A 21,790-nucleotide genomic window follows, 5' to 3' on the forward strand; every position below is an offset into this window, starting at 1 on the left:
TTTGATCAGCAGTGGAGCAGAACACCAGCACACAACATCGATCCACTGATGAGGTCTTCTCATGTAGAACAAGACAGACAAAAAACATATATATATATATGTGTGTGTGTGTGTGTGTGTGTGTGTGTGTATATACACTGTGAGAGATTGAAATAGCTATAAAAACAATATTCTTACGAGTCTTTAATCATCATGAATCCGATTAAACTCTCATTAATACTTACAATGCATAAAAGAGAAGCTCAGTGTGCACTTGTACACAGATTTGAATTTCAATGTCTATTTCTCTCTTTTCTCGTTGATAATCTGTTCATCTGTCCGGCCACCAGCAGCACTGAGTGGCATGAAGAATAAACAGGAGCCAGAATGTAAAGTGAGCTTTATTCAGGGTTTTTTTTTTTGCTCTGGTGTGACCCTCCAGTGCCACCGTACAGACAATCTTTGCAGCACTGTATTCACCAGTTATTTGACAGCAGGTGCTCGACCTTCCTCCCGAGTGCCGCACGCCACATAATGGAGTTATTTTAAATGGAGGACACATTTTGGTGATTATCTTTTAAGTTCAGAAACATTTCTCTCTCTTCAGGGCCGCCAGCAGCAAAATGACTGTGTTCAGAAAGGCAGTGAGGACTGGAGGATGAATAATTCAAACCGGCGGTTCAGAATGAAGTATTTCCTCCAAAAATACAGAGATGACATGAAAAGGAATAGCTGAGATATCGCTTCGATTCCGGGTGCACGGGAAACGTCACCGATGTAGGAGGGCTGTCAGTTTGAACCCGGGCGTCTCACTCGCCTGCCTGCCGCTCGCCGTTTCTACCCGACGGCTGGTTTTTCCGGACCCGTCGGCCCCGTCGGGGTCCGATCCACGAGTCAATGGCATAGACCGGCCGTCCTCAGCCGACCGGGCCGAACTCCTCGCGCAGCAGCTTCAGCACGTTGTCCGAGAACTCGTCTCGGGGCCGGCCCATGCCGCCCAGCCGGACGGGCAGGAGGTCCGGGTGAGGCGGGGTGTAGGAGTCGGGGCAGTGCACCTCGTTCAGAGTGAACCAGAAGGCGTCGGGATCCACCTGGATGAGGTGTCTGAAGACGCTGTGCACACAAGACACACACACACACACAAACACACACACAGCAGGATTAGCTCGGGGCAGTTTGCCTTGTGTATAATATTTATTATGTGGGAGAAGAAAAAGAAAAAAAACAGCTTCCTTTTAATCCAAACTGACAGCCGGAGAAGTTTTGTTTCACGATAATAACTCGAAACAATTTTCAACATTACTTCCCTCCGTCAATCAGAGTATTTTCTATAAAACCTTTCACAGACTGTGGACATTTACCTGAATATTAAAGTGAATCCAGAAACATTTAGTGGTTAGTGGTTAGTGATACAAACGACAACTATGTTTAGTGTGTGTTGCTCACAATGCTCAATTGTTTGTTAAAAAAAAGTTACAAGAAGAAAACCTTGGATGTAAACAGCTAATGTTTTAAAATTTTGCAAGAAATGGGTGGTGTGTGGTGACTATAGCGTATTTTAAACACAAACTCTGAGTTAAGTCAAATTTGGAGTGTGTAGATAAACTATTTCTGTGCCAGAAAATAACTTTGATTGAATAACTTTAAATCAGTTTTGGCACAGTTTTAATCTATAACATTGGTATGATTTATACACATTATATATTTACACTACCTTGACATGCGGAATCCTTCTTTTTAATCAATTGTGAGTGCTCTTGAAGTTACAAAACAAGCAGCTTTCCTTATTTTTGCCACTCACCTCTCATGAATTTGGTGAGAGAAACTTGGATTTGTTCAGATTTGACATATGATGAAGGACTTTTAATTATTCAACCCCCAGAGACATAAATGTGGATCACATTCAAATGGTGACAATCCTGGTTAGACCACGAGATTAGAAACATTAGATCTGATGAAGCTGGTCAAAGGGCACCTTTTTCTAATTTTACGTTGACGAACAACTTGACTGACTTCAGTTTCAGGGACTGAGTGAAAAACCTGCAGAGAGAAGTATCTCTCACACCAGACCCAGGCCTCGTTCATAGGTGGCACCAATTTGGATATTTTTCTACACGCGACTGCTTCGTCATTGACGTGTGACTGACGTCATGGATAGGCGCCGTGGGAAGCGGCTCTGCCAAAATAAAAGCTGAGGTAAAAGCTGTGTTCTCTTTTCCCTTCTCATTTTGTCGGCTCGTATTTAACAACCACTTGAAAATATTTATACATGCAGTGTTGCCAGATATGGGAGCCAAGCTCTCTCACCTTTTAACTTTGTTTTTTTCTATTTGTGTGTTTAAGGTGTGTTTTTTTGAAATACACTTATAATAGTTTTACGGTTTTAACATGATTTCTACACAGGCTGAGATTTGGGCAACCCTGGTGCTGACCTGCGTGCCATCTGTATTTACTCCTGCCAATAGCGTTTTCTGCGCTCTGGGGTCCGAAACAGTGCGGTCTGATCAGGTTCACACAGCAATCTGATAGAGGTTTGATTTAAAATATACTGTGAATGATCACGTAACAATATCTGTATTGAACATCAAGACCTGCGGTGTGAATGAGGCCTTGTAGTCGGAGAAAATACAGTGTAAAACCCAAAAGTTACAGCATAATTCAGTACTTTTTTTTTTTTTATACCTCAGACAGGCCTCCTGCAGCCTGATTGGCTGCCTGCAGCTCAGGTAGGGCAGACAGGCTTCACACACTGCATCCAGGTCGGCTTCACCTGAGGAAGAGCCACACTCAGTCACATGCACAGATAAAACATTATAATTCCCAGTGTGTGAGTGTCTGTGTGTGCAGAGGATGTCGTGTCAGAGTGTGAGGACTTTAGAGGAAGATGATAAAAAGATGAAAGCCGTCTGGACTTTCCCTCCGCTAAACCCTAATGAGCTGAGAGAAAGTGCTGAGACGACTGAGGGGAAACTTCACAGCGGGCCGCTCGCACATTTCGCACCCTTTACCCTCTTTGAGGAGACGATGTGTGTGAGAACGAGCTCATGTTCCCCGGCCTACCTGCCTCTTTCCTCGCCAGCTCACTGCTCCCTCCGCCCACTTGACTTCTCCCCACTCTTTCATCTCCCGTCTCTCTCTCTCTCTCTCTCTTGCTCTCGCCATCCTTCCCAGCAGACATTTAGCAAATCCCTAAGCTGCGAAACCGGGCTACCTTTCAAGCCTCATTTCAAAACATGTCTCTCTCCCTCTCTGCTTACTCTATTTGCCAATTCAAGCCACACTCGGCTTGAACCGGGTCCGCTCGCTGTGCGCGGAGAATAAAAGCAGCAGTGCACATTTCAGAGTTAAATAGGATTATTTAGCAGGGGCTTTTATTCTCTTTCTTCCTCCCTTTCTGGTGCTGCACTCGTAGCCTGTAGTCTTTTGTGCAATCAAGGTGCTTGCAGGGAAGCGGGGAAGTGAGAAAATACTAAAGAGGAGAGAAGGCCAGGTGCTGTTAGATTTCTGCGGTAAATGAGTAACGGGGTGGAATTGGAGCTGAAGCTGGAACCGGAGCCGGGATGTATTATTTGCTTCAGTTGGTCTGTGTTTCTGTCTGTCTCTCGCTCTCTCTTTCTCGCTCTCTCTCTCTCTTTCTCGCTCTCTCTGTGACTAAGGCTTGGTAATTGGCTTGCTGCAGGCGTCCCAGAGGTAAGCTGTAGCCAGATCGGTATTCACACGAGTGAAGGCTGCAGTCACTGACTGTTTTCCCTCCTGCTCTTTCACGTTTCTCCATCTCCCACACTAAAACCGCTCGGATTCTGACGGGAAGGTGTCCGAAAAGAAAACGCAGATGTGCTGAAACGATCCTCCGTGTGAAAGGAAAGATGGGACGTCTTTTAGACGACGGTCACAATCACAACATCCGGGGAGGAAAATTCATGTTTTATGACAATGACGCATGAAAAAGTACTTTGCAAAGTCAAGACACAAGTTCTACTCAATTCTGCTCAATATGAACAAATCTGCCATTAAAAAGCCGTTACATAGTTCTGATTCCTGTTCCTGCATCAGTCTTGTATTCATGAGCTCATAAAAAACTTATTTTCACTTTGGTTGGCAGAATCTCAAAGTCTCGTCTTCACGGACTACATTTTTACACTTTTACTTCTTTATGTTGACGTTCTACAGCATTTCCCTAAAGCGCCAAGCGTTAAGAGACAGAGAAGATCATCAAATGACCCTTAAGGGTTGTAATTTTGTTCAACTCTGTTAAATTTTGAAAAAGTGTATATCCTGGGATGGCAACAGGGTAAATATTTTCAGCTGAATGGCCGCCTGAAGCTGAAGGCTTTTCAGTCATTTCTACTAATTTTATAGCATTTTAGATCTATTTTGGACAAAAACAACATAATAAGAACTAGAACAAATCTTACATATGTCATGAAAATCACATTCTTTCTGATGAAAAGTCAGATTATGAAGGAATAATATAAGTTGCTACGTTTCATTAAGTCCAAACTCTTTGTGAATACCTGACACCGATGATTCTTGGTCTCGTGTTAAAAACGTCACATTTTTCCAGAAAATACTGTCAAAAATCTTGACTCTAACAAGCCACGTGCAATCTGTCTGACTAAGAGTGAAATGAAACGAGCATTCTCATTGGCCGAAATCCTTCCTTCTCAGCCAATCACTGATCTGTTTACTAATTCTTTGTATAAGATGATTAATTTCCTTTTTTTTTAGCAAGACAATTGCAAAACACTTGATTTTGATTAAGGTAACCTTTTCCTTGATAGCAATAAAATATAGGTACCTTACCCTCCCTGAAACTTTATTTTCAATGGATTTAGACATTTCACAAACATTTTATTTCAACAGGAATTTGCCATCCCTGCATATTGACAAACAAAGACCTTATTTATGATTAGCAACAAGACATTATTTGCTGCTCCAACAAAGAAAGCCACATTTTGGGACAGCTGTGATTTCAATGTTTCCAAAGAGACTTGAGAGCAGCGTGTTTGAAAAAATGTTGCACTCTGGAAACAGTGTTCAAATAATTCAGTTTTCAAAGTCTTGCAACACAATCGCGGTGGAAACAAACGTCTGAAAACCAGCAGAATTTCGCCATTTTCACTTGAAAAGGTCCCGCAAACAGGCTGCAGAGCAGATAAAGCCCTGTGATGTATAGCGACTCCCCAGGGAGTCCTGGATCTGAGATTAGGGAGCGCTGACACGGAGCACAAGCCAAAGGTACACCACTTAAACATCGTAATTTACAGTTTTAATTTCTCCACGATGACCAGACAGTTAACTGAACTCCTTGGCTGTTAAACATCTGTCAGCACTTTTGTGATCGATCGGATTACATCTCGCGGAGGTGCAAAGATTCACTCACGTGGAATCAAGACACTGGATATAAAGATATCCGCAGAAAATAGTCGAGAAAATGATTGACTGCCGCCATGTGTTGATGGTAGTTCAGGATGCACTCGGCCTCTGTGTGCATGCAATGGAGTGGAGGATATTTATGACCATACATTACACCTCCTAATGGCTGTTGAGCATGCTTTAAATGTCACAGCCTACTTAAGAGCTGTTGCAGTCCATGTGCATCCCTTTATGGATGCAGCTTTTACTGCCGCTCCCAGCAGGGTAAAGAGTGTAGCGCCACGGAGCAGCACCGGTCGGCTCAAGCTGTTCTCCAAAATGTGAAAAGGCAAGTCGTTCAGTTTGTTTCCACGGGAAATTTTTAATTGAAACGGTTTCAGTTTCATAATTTTTACTCAATGAACTGATTTCAATGAGGGATTTTCATGTCCTTCAATTGTAAACACAGCAAATTAACAAGGGCAGTACAGAAGCCTAGAACGTGATTACAAAGCAATGTGACCCATTTAGATTTTTTTATGTCATTATGTCAGAAAAAAACCATTACTTCACCAGTTTTTGCCTTTGAGGAACTTTTAAGTGCTGAGTGCAACAAAAATCTCATCCTACCATCCATTAATCCATCCATCCATCCTTCCATCCTTCCATCCATCCATAATAGCAGGGCCAAAATGGAGCGGATTATTTAACCATGTATGAGACTTTGAGCTCCTAATTGAACATAAACATCCAGTAGGTGGTGCGCACACTGCGAGTTGCCCCATGTCAGGTCTTTTGCCTAATTGTTCATCTCTCTCTCTCTCACATCTATTATTGAAGCATTTTTATGACAAATTGCCTACTTTTCTCTTGTTCCCTTCTTGTTTTACATCCAATAGAAACGTCTGGTTCACCCCATCATTGTGACACAGTGTGTGTATATTTCTATGTGTGTCTATATTTTTTAGAGATCTTTTAACATAATGTTTACAAAAAAACTCTGTAAAATGTATGTAAACTCTACAGTCAACCATTGACTTCGAGTTAATTCATGAGCCACGAACAAGACGGCATCTGCTAACACTACTATGCGTTTTTCAATAAACTGAAACAACCACTGACACTATTAGAAGCTGGGCAACCATTAGCATGGAAACTGTCGATGAGATGGATTGACTGACTCGTAATAATGCTCCATATAAATATTGTCCCGTTTTGGTTTTCAGCCCCACTTTCAGGAGGGAGTAACGGTACTATAATCCTTTGTTGAAGTAATTAAGGCTCAACATCGTTTAATTTCACAGAAAAGGCGGCGAACCTACCTGCCTTGAACTAAAAACACACAACTAAGTATGAAACAATAACAGCAAAGGTAGGGAAATTAGTATCTGTGTCATAAAATATGAAGAAATTACCCAAAACACACGAACTGTGTAATGACTGTTTTAGTAAAGCGTGACTCCTGTTTGTGACACAGAATCAAGTAAATGTTTGAAAAAATTCTGAGGTCAATCAGTATTTTTTTCCTTTCTTGTAATAATTTGTGTTATTTTGATTGAACCACTCAACCAATTACCCTTTTTAGTGACAAGTTATTGGGTTTTTGGGTTTAAAAAAAAAAAAAAAATGTTTTATTAAGGCTGACTTTTACTTATTTCTGGCTGTGGTGACAAGGCAGAAGGAAACAGCAGGCGGTAATCACAGTAACAGAGCTATAAGCCTCCCAGCTGACAGCTGAGTGGAGAGGCCATTATATTTCTTGCTTTGGACGTTACTGTGAGAAAACAGTGCCTGGCAGGTCCGGCTGGGATCGAAATGGACAAAAAAATTAAAGGAAGGGAAGGTCTGAAGCTGGGTCTGAATGTTTTATAATGATATTCGCCGGCAAATCCATTATTATAAGATGTTGTTATCCAAGATTACGTGAGATAAGATAAAATAATCTTTCACAGGTTCGATGAGATCGATTAAGTAAATTAAAGGCCAGAGAAGACAAACCCAAATAAGATAAATGAAGATAAGGCAAGATAAGACATAAGATAAGATAAGATAAACCCAAAAAAGATAAATCAAGATATGCCAAATTATGGAAAGATTAGATAAGATAAACCAAGATAATACAAAATAAGTTAAGATAAGACAAGCTGAGATAACATAAACTGAGAAAGGGCATAAAAAGGAAATAATATAGTTAAAATGAAATAAATCAAATAGTTAATGGATGACAAGGAAAGATGAGCAGATAAGACCATAATAGATAAGATATCTCCAATACAAGCCAATATAACGCTACGCTAGAATGAGCCAAGTCAACATAAGATAAAGTCAGATATACAAAGATAAATAAGCTAAGATAAAGACAGCAATGCTAAGACTGGCCAAGAAAAGATAGGCCAAAACAAGCAAAGCTAAACTAAAGCAAAACCCCCCAAAAAATAGCTTAATTGATTCTACATGAGAGAAATTCACACATCACAGAGGCACTGAAAGTAATTATAGGAGAGACTGAAATTAGATTACACACAGAAATGGAAAATATATGTGTGGTGCTCCAGTACAGCAATCTCTCAATTTACAAATGTCTAATATCCTTCTGTTTGCTTCGACTCATGGAATGATTCCAGTTTTATTTATTATTTTATTGCAGAAGGTTGTAGTTTGCAGTGTTGTGGAGGAGGACTGCTGTGGACTGATTTCTGATTAAAACTTCTCAAGCAGAATCCTTTTGCCTTTATAAAAGGCAGGAATCTGAAACGGACCACCAAATGTGGAAACATCAAAGTAACCTTGTTTTTCGCCTCTGAGGATTATAGAAGATCACCTTTACTCTGCTGATTGTGTGTGAAATCCTGTTTTAATATCATAGCGAGGAGCCAGTGTGGAGCACTTCAAACCAAACTGTGAGCTGAATGTATCATTACATCTCTAATGATGCAACTGGAACTGCAGAGCTGGACTTAGTTCTTTTTTTCTCTTGTGGCATATAAAGAGTTTCTGAAAGAAATAAACTCACTAAAAACAGTAAAGATTGACCCAAACTTACACCATGCGTTTTTTAACTTGACTACTATTAGTCAAATACATAAACTTAAATGAAGATTTAAGTTCCTGATCATAATAAAACTAATCAAAATTCAAATCAAGAAATGATGTAAATGAGCCTCAGTTTATTACAAAAAACACAGAGGACTTCACTCAAACACTCACAGCCAATCTAGAGTCACTAAACACATTAAAATTACAACAAATATACGTGACACTTCTTGTATTCTTATTTACCTATTTCCATGGGTTACGGTTATGAAAACAGGCTGTTTGGAGTTTCTTCCTTTATGTTCAAAGCAGTGACAGTCCTGAACAGTCCAAAGTAAATAATTACTGCACCTACCTGATATAATTATTAAGTTTTGAAAAGACAATAAGTTTACCTTTTCAAGGTGGCCATATTTATGCTGAACAGTTTTGAAGGGTAACACCAGTCAATGACATAATAATCATTTTGTCAATTCTAAATGTAATAAAGCCAATAAAGTAAATAAACCAATGATTATAATAAGTACCTGGATATTCACTACAAACATAACACAACATAATATATGAAACAATATGTGTAACAAATAAAACTTTTTTTATGCAATTTGCTTTTCTAAAAAATTAATTGTAGATGACATTACCATCAAATTCATTCATTGTGGAAATGCTGTGCAGCACTCTCTGAATTATAGTTAAAAAAAAGGTTTACTATTGTAATAAGTTGTTTACACAGCTATGATTTTAAGTCAAAACGCAAAGCTTTCACTGCGTTTTGGCGGTTTGTTTACACGACAACGTTGCCCGGAGCCACTGAAAACACAACTGGTTTATAAATGGCTCAGAAGGTGGAACTTCTGTGGTCTCAGCCACCGTGTAGACGGCGGAGACACTGCTACTGCACAGGCGCACCACGGCCATAGTACATAGCTCTTCTGCTTGAGTGCGTGTGAGTAGATTGACAACAACAATGGCGGCCTCCAAAGTTTTTTGTGTGAAATTGTTGCGAAGCACAAAGGCACGCTGTATAACACTCACAAAGTTAGTTTACTTGCTAACGTGAAACACAGGATACAGTGAGAAATATGTACCTATATTTTGAAACGACATACAGTTTCCGTTCATATTTGCACAAAAACATCTGTTAAAATTGGTTTGGAAGTTTAGAGTATATATTAAAAATACAGGAAAATATTGACATTTTTACATTTGCTGGTCATTTAATGACTTTCTATGTTGGCCTGCTGTAATATTTAGTTTGACTATCACAGGCTGAAACATATTTCAACTGAATCAATCTAAAACCTTGAATATTTTTGTGACCGTCAAGTTACTCCCAAAGCCAGACTAGTAGAGAATCACAGTTTTAGATTTCATGATTTGACTGTATTATAATTAGTTCAACTTTTAGCAAGAAAAAACTTTAAAACCCTTCTGACATATTAAATAAATGGGAATCAACACAACCTGTTCTTACACTAGAAGAATATTAAAGACTGCATTCATCATTGCTGTTTCATTAAGGGGTGTTCAGAGTTGGAGTTTAGTTCCGAGTCCTTTCTCCTTTCAGCTTTTCCTCGGTGAACAACACCTGGGGAAATATGTGGCTCTTTAGTAGCAAAACGTTAATGCCACTTGTGGGCAGGTGCTCTACTGTGGCCTCATTATTGCTCATTATATCAATGCTGCAGTTAAAAACAGGGTTGTCCAGAGGTTAATGTGTGGCAGGAGACACCCAAGACAACAGGCTTAAGGAGGCTAAAAGGCTCCAAAGGGTGATGACACACGTTTCCTAATGCACATAGTCATTTAATCAAACAAAACAAACAAACAAAAAAAAAAGCGTCCCAGTGCAGCTTTAAGAAGGTTGCATTGTATAAATGCCCCAGCTGACATGACTTCTTCCAGACGTTCGCTAAAGATGGCTTCTCTGTTGGTTGCACTCGATGCCTTTTCTCACCTTTTCTATGGAGCTCAGTTCAGAAGCTTGAGCAGTGGGAGCACTGACAGGGACAAGGGGGGGGGGGGGGGGGGGGGGGGGAATCATCAGACCATGAAATCTCGCCGCCGCCGATTCTTCCTGATCAGATGAGGAAATAAATCTCGCTCTTCCTCCCGTCACTGAGGACTCACCGCCTGGTTTAAACACAGCTGCTTTTATCTTAATCCTGAACGGTAGAAACAGATCGTCAAACTCAGTGTGGGTGTGTTCCCACTCGCAGGTTTGGTGTCGATCTGGAGCAATTTTTGATTTGCAAAAGGATCATTCGTGTGAGTCTGAAACCATGAAGACTGCATCCCCTCTGAAAAAAACTATTTGGCCTTGATCAGTTTCTACAGATGCTTTGGTGCACTTCTGCCTTTACAACTTAACCCAGAAAAAATAGGGGCCTTTTTTTAATGCATTTCTTTATATTTGTTTGGAAAGCACTGTGATTTACCTTGTGTCTGAATGGTGCTCGAGAAATGGGATTTGCCTTGCCTGATACTACGATCCAGTCTGAAGTACAGCAGCACCAGTGTGAGTACTGCTTAAGTCTGTCCTGCCAGCACATGTGAGACAAGCGAGTGTGACAACAAGAGAAAGACAGAGTGAAAACAAAATGGCTCTTTGAAGAGAACGACGGGAGCCAGACACGTTCTGGTTGACCAATAACTTCAGTTTACTTCATGGTATTTTGTAGTGGACGGGTTTATGAGGGCGTTTGTGCAAAAGGCTCCGACTCCAGTGAAACACATTGAACAGACAGAGTTTGAGGTTTTCTTTAAGTTCCATGCATAGGTTTCATTTTTCTGATTCTCATAGCTTCTCCATGTTTCCTCTGCTTCCCCCTTCCCTTTGCTCTGCACTGCAGTCTCTGTCACCGGTAAATCTGCGGCTGGCTCCGAGCGGGCTGCAGACAGAGCTGCCACCTCTGTGACTCATGGTGTCACCAGCTGCGAACGTTTCAACCCACAGCGAGGACGGAACTTTCGCCAATATTCATGCTGTCACACACTTCAGCTCCTCCCCGTGTCCATGAAGGACAGAGTCACACACATAAAGAATTTTCCCTAATGAGTACACTTCTTAAATGACAGATAATGGAATGAATAACTGCGACGGATGTGATTTAAAAGCTGCCTGCCAGAGTGACTGTCTCAAATACAACAGACTGGCACAAACTACAAAAGAAAGATTATGTGATGGTTTTCTTAAAGAAAAGATGCAGCCTGTCTTCGGCTTTCACGTCTTTTAAACACAATCCAGATCACTGCTTCAGAAAAACAGAAACTGTTTGATCGTAATCTCAGCTCTAATAGTTTCACTGCGGTACAATACTGCCACCTGGTGGTAAAACTAAGTCACTGAGCAAAGTGGTACAAAATATATAGGTTTGCCAAAATGTAAAAAAATAGAATGTATTAAAAAAGAATAAAATATGAACGACGTTATTTCTTTATGCAAACATTTTCATCCCCAATGAGGTGGAAGTGTCTATCGCATGCTAACAACAAGTCTCAATGTTGAAATGTAAGACCATAAAGCCATTGTAGTTTTGTTTTCCATTTTTATGGGACCTGAATGTTGAGTTCCAACTACAGCTACACACTGGTTTGCATGTTTTTAAAAGAAAATATGAAGATAAGTATATTACTTCTCAGCACGTACTTAAAAAAGGTGCCATACTCCACATTTTTATCACTAAATAACCATCAAAATGTGGAGAAGCAACACTCATTGTGCCATTTAAAGGCATCAGTGTAATATGCTGCCGGGAGGAATTAAATGTATCTATTTTTATGAATTATCTCTGGGTTCCCCTGAACTGAACTTTCTGTTAACGTTGGTTCTGTAGAGTGTGTGAGTTGTCTGAAACTTTAATACGAATGTGTTCTCGGTACACATTTCACCAGGTTCGACATTTGTATTATCTAAACGAATGTGTGCAGGACGCCCCTGCTTTATGTGTGTTGTGTTTTTCTATCCATCTTACCGAGCTCCAGCCTCTGGCACAGCGAGCCCAGCCCCTGCAGCACGGCCAGCTGCAGCTTGTAGGCCAGCGTGTGGCTGTAGACCGGCCCGGCCTTGGCGCTGATGGGCGCCTGCCGCGCCAAAGAGGCACTCAGCCTGGGCAGCACCTCTTTAGAAACTCTCCTCCTCAGGAAGTCGCCGCAGGCTTCGCCCAGCGTACACAGCACCTGCCGCCCATCGGATAAACACAGCTCATGGTCAAAATAGCAATCGAACAACAAGAGCTCCAAATTTTCAAAACAAATATAATATGAAAAATAGTCCTGAAAGAGGTGGGCTGATAAGTTTAACATTTACAGAGAGAATGGGAATAACACTAGCACTTTATTAATTACAGTAAAATTTATGTAATGTAGTGCTTTTTTTTTTTTTTTTTTTTAAAGATCCCTAAACTACCTATAATAAAACATCCTGCCAAATTAAAGCAATATGTGTGAGAATATGCCACAACATGGCCACAGACAGTTAAATACTACTAGAATATACTCCAAAATAAACTATTTTGTTGGGTACCCTGAAGGCTCGGAGGACGGCGAGCGGCTCGTCGGCCGTGAGTCTCTGCAGCAGCGGCGGCCAGCAGCGGTGAGCCAGAGGCAACAGCTCGTTTTCCCGCTCGCTCAGTACGTGCACACACAGCTCCAGCACATCCAGCACCTTCAGACAGAAAACACAAGTGTCTGCACATCTTTTCAACACTCACACACACACACACACGACGGTGAACATGGAGCTTGTGGGTCAAACACCTACGGCTTGCTTTCTACTTTTTTTGTTTACATTTTTTTTTACTTTCCTGGCTTCAGCTTCAGGAAGTGATCATCACTGACTCCGAGTTCAGATTCTGGGTCAGCCAGTGGAGGGACAGTTGGAGAACAAAACTCAAAGTGTGAAGAATGACTTTTCAAAGTCATTGACTATGACTGGAGGCGCAGTCGAACTACTTGCTGGGAATTAAAAAAACAAACAATGAATATAAGAGGCTGGATACAAAAAAAAAACCCAAATACAAAAAGGTCATGATAATAGCTCAAATGTTGAGATCCTTATATTCAAGCGGGATTATGTGACGAACATGTCGCTTATTAGTTAGATTAAATGCAACAATAATAAGACGGACTTAGTTTTGTGTGTGAGAGAGTGAGAGTGAGTCCACCAGTGTTTGGTTTCACTGTAATTCACAAATCAGAGGTGACATGCAGTGTCTTCAGGAGGCCTGAGACGATTAAAAATAAGATATCAATCATTATTCCACATCCCGACTGCCTCGGTTCTTCACTTTTGGCAAGTGATCGGCATATAAAATCAATCAAACCTAAATAGCTTTGCACCTGATGTACAAGTTTCTACTGATTTAAAGATGATTTGAAAAAAGGGAAAACAAACAAATCTTCACTCATTCACTTGTAAAGGTAAATCAAATCTAGAGTAAAAATATTTTTTAAAAGACAGTAATTAGATGAATGATTCAAATAAACAAAATGGAAATGTGATATAAAACTGTGTTTGGAAATTAAATTGGAATTGGAAACACCTCAGACTTCAGTTAAACCTCATTAAATTAGTAAAAATCTACTTGCTTTGGATAAAAAAATGAATACAGCTAAAACAATACAAATATCTGGAACACTTAAAATTAAAAAAATTAAAATGTAACCTTATTCAAGCTGAAGACGAAGGTTCGAAGTTTGGCGAGTGCTCACTTTACCATGTATCACAGAAAACACACACGACGAGCGCACACACCTTGAGTCTGAGCCGGAGGCTGGGGTCCGACAGCAGGTGAACGCAGCGCTCAAACACGTCTTTGGTGATGCTGATGTGAAGAGGAAGCTCAACCTTCACATCAGGATCAGTGATGTCGTCTACATCCTCACTCTCAGCAGGAGGAGGGACCTCTGCAACGAGACGGACAGTTAGACAAGTGGTTGAATGCTTTTACGCACACTTATAGATATTTATAGACATTTATGGATGTTGACATTTACAGACACAAATTTTCAGACACAAATGTATATTTACAGACTTTTGCATCAGGTTTGTATTCATACACCAGTATATAAAAATGCAAAGAGCTCAGCAAAATACATTTCAATATATTTCTATTCTATATTGAACATGATACACTGATATGAAAGTAACATGTAAGACAACTGAACCTTTAAAGTCCTGTTTTGCTCTGTTAAAGACCATCTTACCGAGGTCTTCAGTTTCCTCGTCCTCCTCGATGCCGATGCCCTCTGCCAGCTCTTTCTGTTTGCTGTAATCCAGCAGGAACTGGCGGGCGTTGAAAACTTCCTGATCCAAGGAGGTCTGCTTGGACTTGGACTTCCCAGTTCGGCTACATGTGGTGGGAAACCAGCGTGCTGGAGGGGGTAAACAAAAGAATATGTGCGTGTGTATAAATAAGATCTTTGTAGCGCTAAAGTAGGGAAAATACGCCATATAGGCAAAGCAACATGCAACATGCTGGGTGTGTTGTTTAAGGAGCAGATTCATATGATGAAAGGTGATGAAATGTGTGGTAAAGACGGTCAAAACTTTGAAACTCCTCTCTCGTACCCAGGGCCTTCATGAGCGCGTGCAGCACCGAACAGAAAAGCGGAGCCGTGTGGTCGTAGCTCAGATCCAGAGCCATCAGCACATCCTGAACAATGTCCCCGACCAGAGGCAGCATGCTGCAGTCGGAGTGGGCCAGCATCACGGTCAGCACCCGCGGAGCCTGGACAACAGGAGGGGGGGGGGGGGGATGTGAGGAACAGCATGTTCACACTTGTATGCAGCATAGAAATCTTGTCAATGGGAAAGTACAGCCACCTGTGGATGCTGGCTAAGCCGCTGCAGGTTGAGAGATACGTCATTGAGCAGGTAGTCCGAGTTCTCATTGATGAGTTCCCGCAGGGAGGCGTAGCCGCAGGCCTGACTGATGTCCAACATGGAGTGCAGCGCCACCTGGCTGACCAGCAGCGTCTCCTCGCCGGCCTTCTCCAGCACGGCGTACAGAGAGGTCATCAGCAGGGGCCGGAAGTCACGGCCCAGTGCCTCAGCGAAGCAGGCCACGCCCTCCAGCTGGATGCACAGCTGCCAGATGTTGCTGTTGAGCTGGTACACCATAGAGGAAGACGGCGACACAGGAAGGGAGGCGGTCAACTGGAGAGAGTTGGCGTTGGCGTTGCAGGATTGGTTGGATATGGAGAGGATCCCGGACGGGCTCAGCAGCTGCAGAAAGAAGGAAGAGACGCTGATGTCACGACTTGGTTTTTTTTCTACTGATGTAACACAGCTGACTTTGGGTGTTGCAAAATGTTTTTGAGTGACAGAACTCAATTCAACCATTTTGATATCTTGATGATACGAACAGGCCTCATAGAGGAGAAGCAGCAATGTGACAAAAGACAAATCAAAACGCTATGAATAATGTACGTCACCTAAAAAACAACAACAACAAAAATCAAGAAATGTAGAGATGAAGCCTAAAACATCCCAGCTCTATGTTTCCCTACAAAGAGCTTTGTGTTTGCTGCATAACAGTGTACATTGCAGTCATAAACCTGGGCCAGTGATAATATCAGAATATTCATTTCGGATATTAAATGATTTACGATAAACATCACACACAGTTCTCTGCAGAACTGGATGAACAACAGCTCACCAGTTCACACCGAGGATTTTTTCATGAGCTGATTTATTTGATCTGCAGTGTCTGTGGAGTATAACAGACGATCACTCCGTCTGGTTATGATGTTCTCAATGAATCAACTATACTTTTACATTCAAATTCTGAATTCTACATGTCGTTCTTCACCCTGAACATTTTACCAATTGAGTGTTGCATTAGACTCCAAGTTCAGGCTGTTTGCATTTCATTTGCTCGTGGTCACATTGCTGCAGGCTTTTTATTGGAAATTTATTTGAGCTTCTTTCTCACTCTGGCCTTGGACCGACCGCCGGTTGCTGGAAAAATAGTACAGGGTTTCAACTAACAGCTGTGAACCTCCAGGATTGAATATTTCATCTGGGAAGACGAGCGACTCTCAGTCAGCAGGTGGATTGAGTTGATATTTCTGACTGTGTCATCAAGCCTCACTAAGAAACATCAGATGAATAAGATGCTCATTAAGTTAAAGGCTGTTTTTCTGTGGTAGAAACAGTCCAGCCTGCTCTTGTCATGTTCATTATAAGTGCAGGGTGGTATGTGTGGGAGACACTCCCTCTTCTACTGTATGCTAATTTACAGTGAGAATTTTAATGGGGTTTACTTTAAAAGATAGGATAATTAATCACTGTTAAGATCCATACACTGTAAAAACACATTAAAAGTTTTACTTCATTTAGTCGATTGCCTGCACTCATAACACTCAGAGTTTTCTACTGTAGCTTTTTCACAACTCCTTATTTCCAATCCATTATGTTCACAAATTCAATTTTATTTGTATAGGATCAAATACAACACAGTCATTTTAATGTGTGCCTTAGTAAAATCATTGTAATATTTTGTTAAAACTCTGAAATCACCTTAAAGGTAACGTCTTAAAATTTTCGACATATAATTCCCCTTCAAGAAACAGATCCTCCCACCTTCTGATCCTGTCGGTCTCTGTCCGTCTCCTCGCTGGCTGTAATCAGGTGCCAGTTGCTCACACTGGTGTATTCCTCCATGACGGACACCACTGCTGCTTTGAGGTCTTCCTCGGTGGCACAGTTCGTCTGGGCCTCAAACTCTGAACCCTGACCGCGTGTGGCCACGCCGATGCCCGCTGCACCTCTGATGGTCTCGTTCAGGACCATGGCGGCTTGTTTCCTGTAAGCCAAGGACTGGCGGTACAGGTCCAGGAGGTGGTCGGTCAGCAGGTAGATGTTGCCGTAATAACCTGACGATGTGGAAAAAAAATAGTGGAAAATGAAGTAAGATAGAACTAAAAACACAGTTACAACATCCATGAGACAAGATGCCATTGTTATAAACGATGTGTGCTTTTTCATCGATAATCAAAGACACATATATCCTTTATTCTCGGTATTGACAATGTTCTCAAACCTAATGTGCGGCAGATCTCCATGAGCACACAGAAGATCCTGTCGTCTGTGAAGTAGAGGAAATGTTTCCTCTGTACATGAGTGGAGTGAGAGTCATGAGAGCCTGATCCAGATTCAATAGCATCACCGTAGCTCCTCTCCTCCACGATGCGGACGTCCATCACATCCAGCTCCAGCACCTGTGCAGACACACGGTATTCCGTTAACTTTCAAGATTAGAGTTTGAAGAGTGTTACCATGACAGACTATACAAGTTCAGAAATGAAAAGTCTCCACTGCTATTAGTAACATAAGGCTGGAACTATTTCCATTCAAATACTCACAGTCTATTTACAGTAATCAAGTACTTAATAAGTTTGTTTTTTGAAATGTGGGAGGAAGCCAAGAGTATTTGGAGGTAAAATATTCAAACTCCACCGAGAAAGGAAAGAAAAACATGTTCAAACTACGAACCTTCAAGTTCAGGTGTGTGACACTCATATCGGTTGAGGAGCCACATAGTGCTCACCTCCATATTGATTTGGCTCTTTATGATGAGCAAAGATTTGATATTTCACACAGTCCTAACAAATCTTAACTCCATCATTTCACAAGTTCTCTATTTCATTGGCAGTCTTGATTCCTATAAGAAGACATTTTAGTGGAGTCAAAGTACCAATAGTTTAACTTCACCCGGTTAAGGATTTCATGGCAGCTTCATGAAGAATTGTTCTACAATCTTTAAAGTCTGTGCAAAACTTTGACAATTGTGTGTTTGTGTAAAGCCGTTAACTACACAACCAAATGTTAGAGAATCGAAAAGTTAAGAAAGAGATTTTCTTCTGGGTCTTTGCTTTCAAATCAAAACATTGAAACTGAAAGTAATATGAACATACAGATAATTTAAGTCTGAATGACAGCAGACACAAAGGTATGGTATGATTTTGGAAAGAATAATTATAATTTTTCTTGATTTAAAGAAAAATATCATAAACTATGTCAATGTTTATGAGAAAAACAAAACAAAAAAAACATAACAAAATCCAATTGAAGGTGATTGATATCTCTGCTGGTGACTGTGATCGTACCTGCATCAGAGCTTTTGAAATCCTCTCCAGATGTGCAGCGGAGTTGAGCACCACGGACACGAGCGGCCCCAGAACTTTTAAGTAGCCCAGAAACACGTTGAGGACGAACAGCTTCTTCTGGTCGTTGGAGGTCCTCATGAGTCTGGGCAGCGAGGTGGCCAGAGAGTGGAGGTTCTCCGACAGGGCCTCGGTGAACGTCTGAGAGCTGCGGCTCCGGTTCCTCTGCGATATCTCGGTGAGAGCCGCCTCACACCTGGAGGAGACGCGTTCTGTCAACACTGTGGAGCAAATCATCGCGGACTGCTTCCTCCAGTTAAAGTGAATCAAACCTCTCTCTGACTCTGGGCTCCTCGTCGTTGATGGCTCCTACCAGAGCTTCCAGCAGCGGCCCCACGCACTCCCCCAGTGCCTGGCTGCAGCCGGCCAGCAGGTGGTCCGCCAGCTCCACCGTCTCCAGCCTCACCCTCCAGTGCTGGTGGGCCGAGCTGCAGGAGATGACTTTCTGCAGCAGGATGCCCAGTTTTCCCGCCGTGTTTTTCACCCAATCCGGAGTCCTGGGGACCACCAGCTGTCCGATCCTGCCCAGGTCTGCTCTGGGGGTCTTCGGTGACCCCCTCCCCTGAATCTGGGCATCTTCCATGACCAGCCCCACAGTCCTGGACCAGATCTGACAGAGGAAATGAGTCGAACAGATTAGTAATAACCAGGCACAGTGCAACAGTTCTAAGAAGACACCGTAGATACCTTGATGGCCCTGACTGTGACTGCATGTCCTTGTCTCAGGTCTCCTGTAATGATCCTGGTGACCGCTGTAGTGATTCCAGGGAGGAAAGAGGCCATGATGCTGCCAACCGAACATCTCTCCTCTGAGGACGGAGCTACATGCTCCAGAGGACAGTCGCACTGTAGAGTCAAAGCCTGGAGGCACTTCAGGGCCGCCGCCTGTATATCCCGGGATTTTTCCTTCTCCCCTAAAGCCAACAGCAGCGATATAGCAGCACCAAGTCCAGGCAGCATCGCTGGCTCATAAAGCTTGAAGACTATATCACCGTAGGCGGCGTGAAGCAGGGCACACAGGCACCTCAGCACCGCCGACTTCAGCTCCTCCGACGTCTCGGCGGGTTTCCCGGGATCGGCGGCGGAGCAGACACAGAGGCAAAGCTCTGACAGGAGATCACGGAGGGTCTCCCAGCTCCGCACGCACGTGTTCTCCAGAATGTAGCTCATGGCTTCCACCACGGCCTGCACCTGCTTGTCCTTCCGGGGCCCGGGGACTTTGAGGACAAAGCGCAGGGGGAAGAGGACGTACTCCTGGAGCTGCTGCAGCGTGGCATCGTTCACTTCTTTCAGCTGGCTGCTCAGAGTTGCCACGTTGGTCGCCGTGGGCTCTCGGGTGAGCAGGACGCAGGCCGGGCGCAGGTAGGCAAAGGCGATCTTCGGATCACTGATCTGAGACATGACAGGTGGCATCACAGCGGTGGGTACCTCACCAATGGCAGTATGAGACACGGCGATGATAACGTCTCATATCCTGGTGACAAAAAGTAAAATGAGCAAGCTGTTCGAGGTAAAAGAATTTAAGTTTGTGAAGATGTAGGTATGCATGCTGGTAACTGTGATGATGGTGAATCTGTAATGTTTGGTGCATGTATCTGTAAGAACCAGCTAATATCTTGGACTTCACCTCACAGTTGTTCATCTCTCTGAAGGTGTATTCTTCCTTCACACAACCTGAAAGGTTCACTCTTATCAACCGGATGCCCGACATCACCTCTCCTTACCCATACAAGCTTCATAACACCAAGTAGCACATTTACTGGCTTGACAAAACTGACCTGCCAGACCTCCTGAGCTAAAATCACCCTTATACAGCTGAGTGTATCAGAGTAGATGAGAAATATCTACTTGTAAAGCCACAGCTGGATGAGAGACTGAGACTGAGACATTCACAGGTCTCTTGTGTACATCTCATTAACTCACACACAACTCTTCAAAGTTTCTAGAAACTATTCCAACCAGATACAACTTCACCACAATTCTTTACTATATTTATGTTTTGATCACATATGTCTGTGGTTATTTCAGAAGCAGAGCAGTTTATTTATTGTAACTACCAGATATGAAAAAATATTGAAATAAAGAAGTGAAATATTTTCATAATTAACAGGTTAATGCAGCAGCTCTTCATCCGATTGGTCGAATTCTCAAATTCAACATGCAATTCTACAGAAGATGAATGCACAGTTGATAGACATATACAACAAACCATTTTCATTTTAAATACCGTTGCATTTCTCCCATATAATGACTCCAGTGGTTCATTCATGGCTCACATGGAGATGAAAACATCCAGCTGCGAGATAAACGTAACGGAATTTGCTGTCTTACCTTCACATAAGTGGAATTAACTGAACCCGGTGGTAAAAACAGCCCATTGTTGGAATTTTAACCAAAAACCAGGCAAATTTTAACCCAAAGACACACATTTACACATTGAAGAAGTTAGTTGTTGACGTCTCTGTCACGGACGCACATATTATACGTAGAACAATTTCCGGTTTGGAGAATTTGAGAATAAAAGCAAACAGCAGGCGGCCCTACTGTGACAATGTTAAATCAAAAAGCGAGATTCTTTAAAAAAAAAAAAAAAATCCCCTAAATAATACATTCAAAGTATAGAAAAAAACCAAACCTTCAGTTTCTATGGTTCTGTATAGCATAATTTAGACAGAAGGCAACTCACAGCGCTTTACAAGGAAATCAAGGAAATATATTAAAACAATTTGAAGCAATACAAATTCTGAAAAACATTCAAACAAAAGTGATTAAAATACAATCACAATATTTATGCAATGTTTTAAAAAACATTTTATGAAAAATTGAATTTATGAATTAATAGTGATTTGATAAAATTATTTGTAAACCCGTACTTTTATATTTATACTTTTATACTTATTAATATTATTATACATTTTGAATCTACCGATTTATCTGTTAATACAATGGTTATTACCATATACATTATAATCATAATTATGTCACGGACACATGGATTTTATTAAGAAAGAAAACAGGAAGCCAGTCTTTCAATGATTTCCGGTTAACTTGTCAGTGAATCGGTGTGCTGTTTTTACTGGTTTCCATATTAAGTGGTGACCGATTACCTTTAGCATCTGTTGTTACTGTTAATGCCAGCAAATGTAAAATAAAAAATACAACCCTGAAAGCCAGAGTTGTCCTGGTGAACATCGTGGAAGTACATTTACAATAACGTTTCAGATCGTTTGTGAGTCTCTTTTAACATCTGCAA

General features: G+C 41.7%; 1 protein-coding gene across 1 annotated transcript; it reads right to left on the reverse strand.

Annotated features, from left to right (window-relative positions):
* Positions 1-896: 896 nt before the first annotated feature.
* On the reverse strand, positions 897-20,982 carry tti1 (TELO2 interacting protein 1; the record flags this gene model as incomplete). Its single annotated transcript, XM_080496360.1, has 14 exons — positions 20,869-20,982; positions 19,225-20,011; positions 18,810-19,147; positions 18,481-18,733; positions 17,415-17,592; positions 16,955-17,247; positions 15,194-15,595; positions 14,939-15,098; positions 14,575-14,742; positions 14,123-14,274; positions 12,893-13,033; positions 12,342-12,546; positions 2,662-2,749; positions 897-1,092 (listed from the first exon to the last, which is right to left on the reverse strand). Exons 2-14 carry the CDS (start codon positions 19,948-19,950, stop codon positions 897-899), a joined length of 3,300 nt encoding a protein of 1,099 aa, XP_080352486.1. The 5' UTR covers positions 19,951-20,011; positions 20,869-20,982.
* Positions 20,983-21,790: the final 808 nt, after the last annotated feature.

Source organism: Blennius ocellaris, assembly GCF_963422515.1.
Source record: "Blennius ocellaris genome assembly, chromosome: 5".
Lineage (NCBI taxonomy): Eukaryota > Metazoa > Chordata > Actinopteri > Blenniiformes > Blenniidae > Blennius > Blennius ocellaris.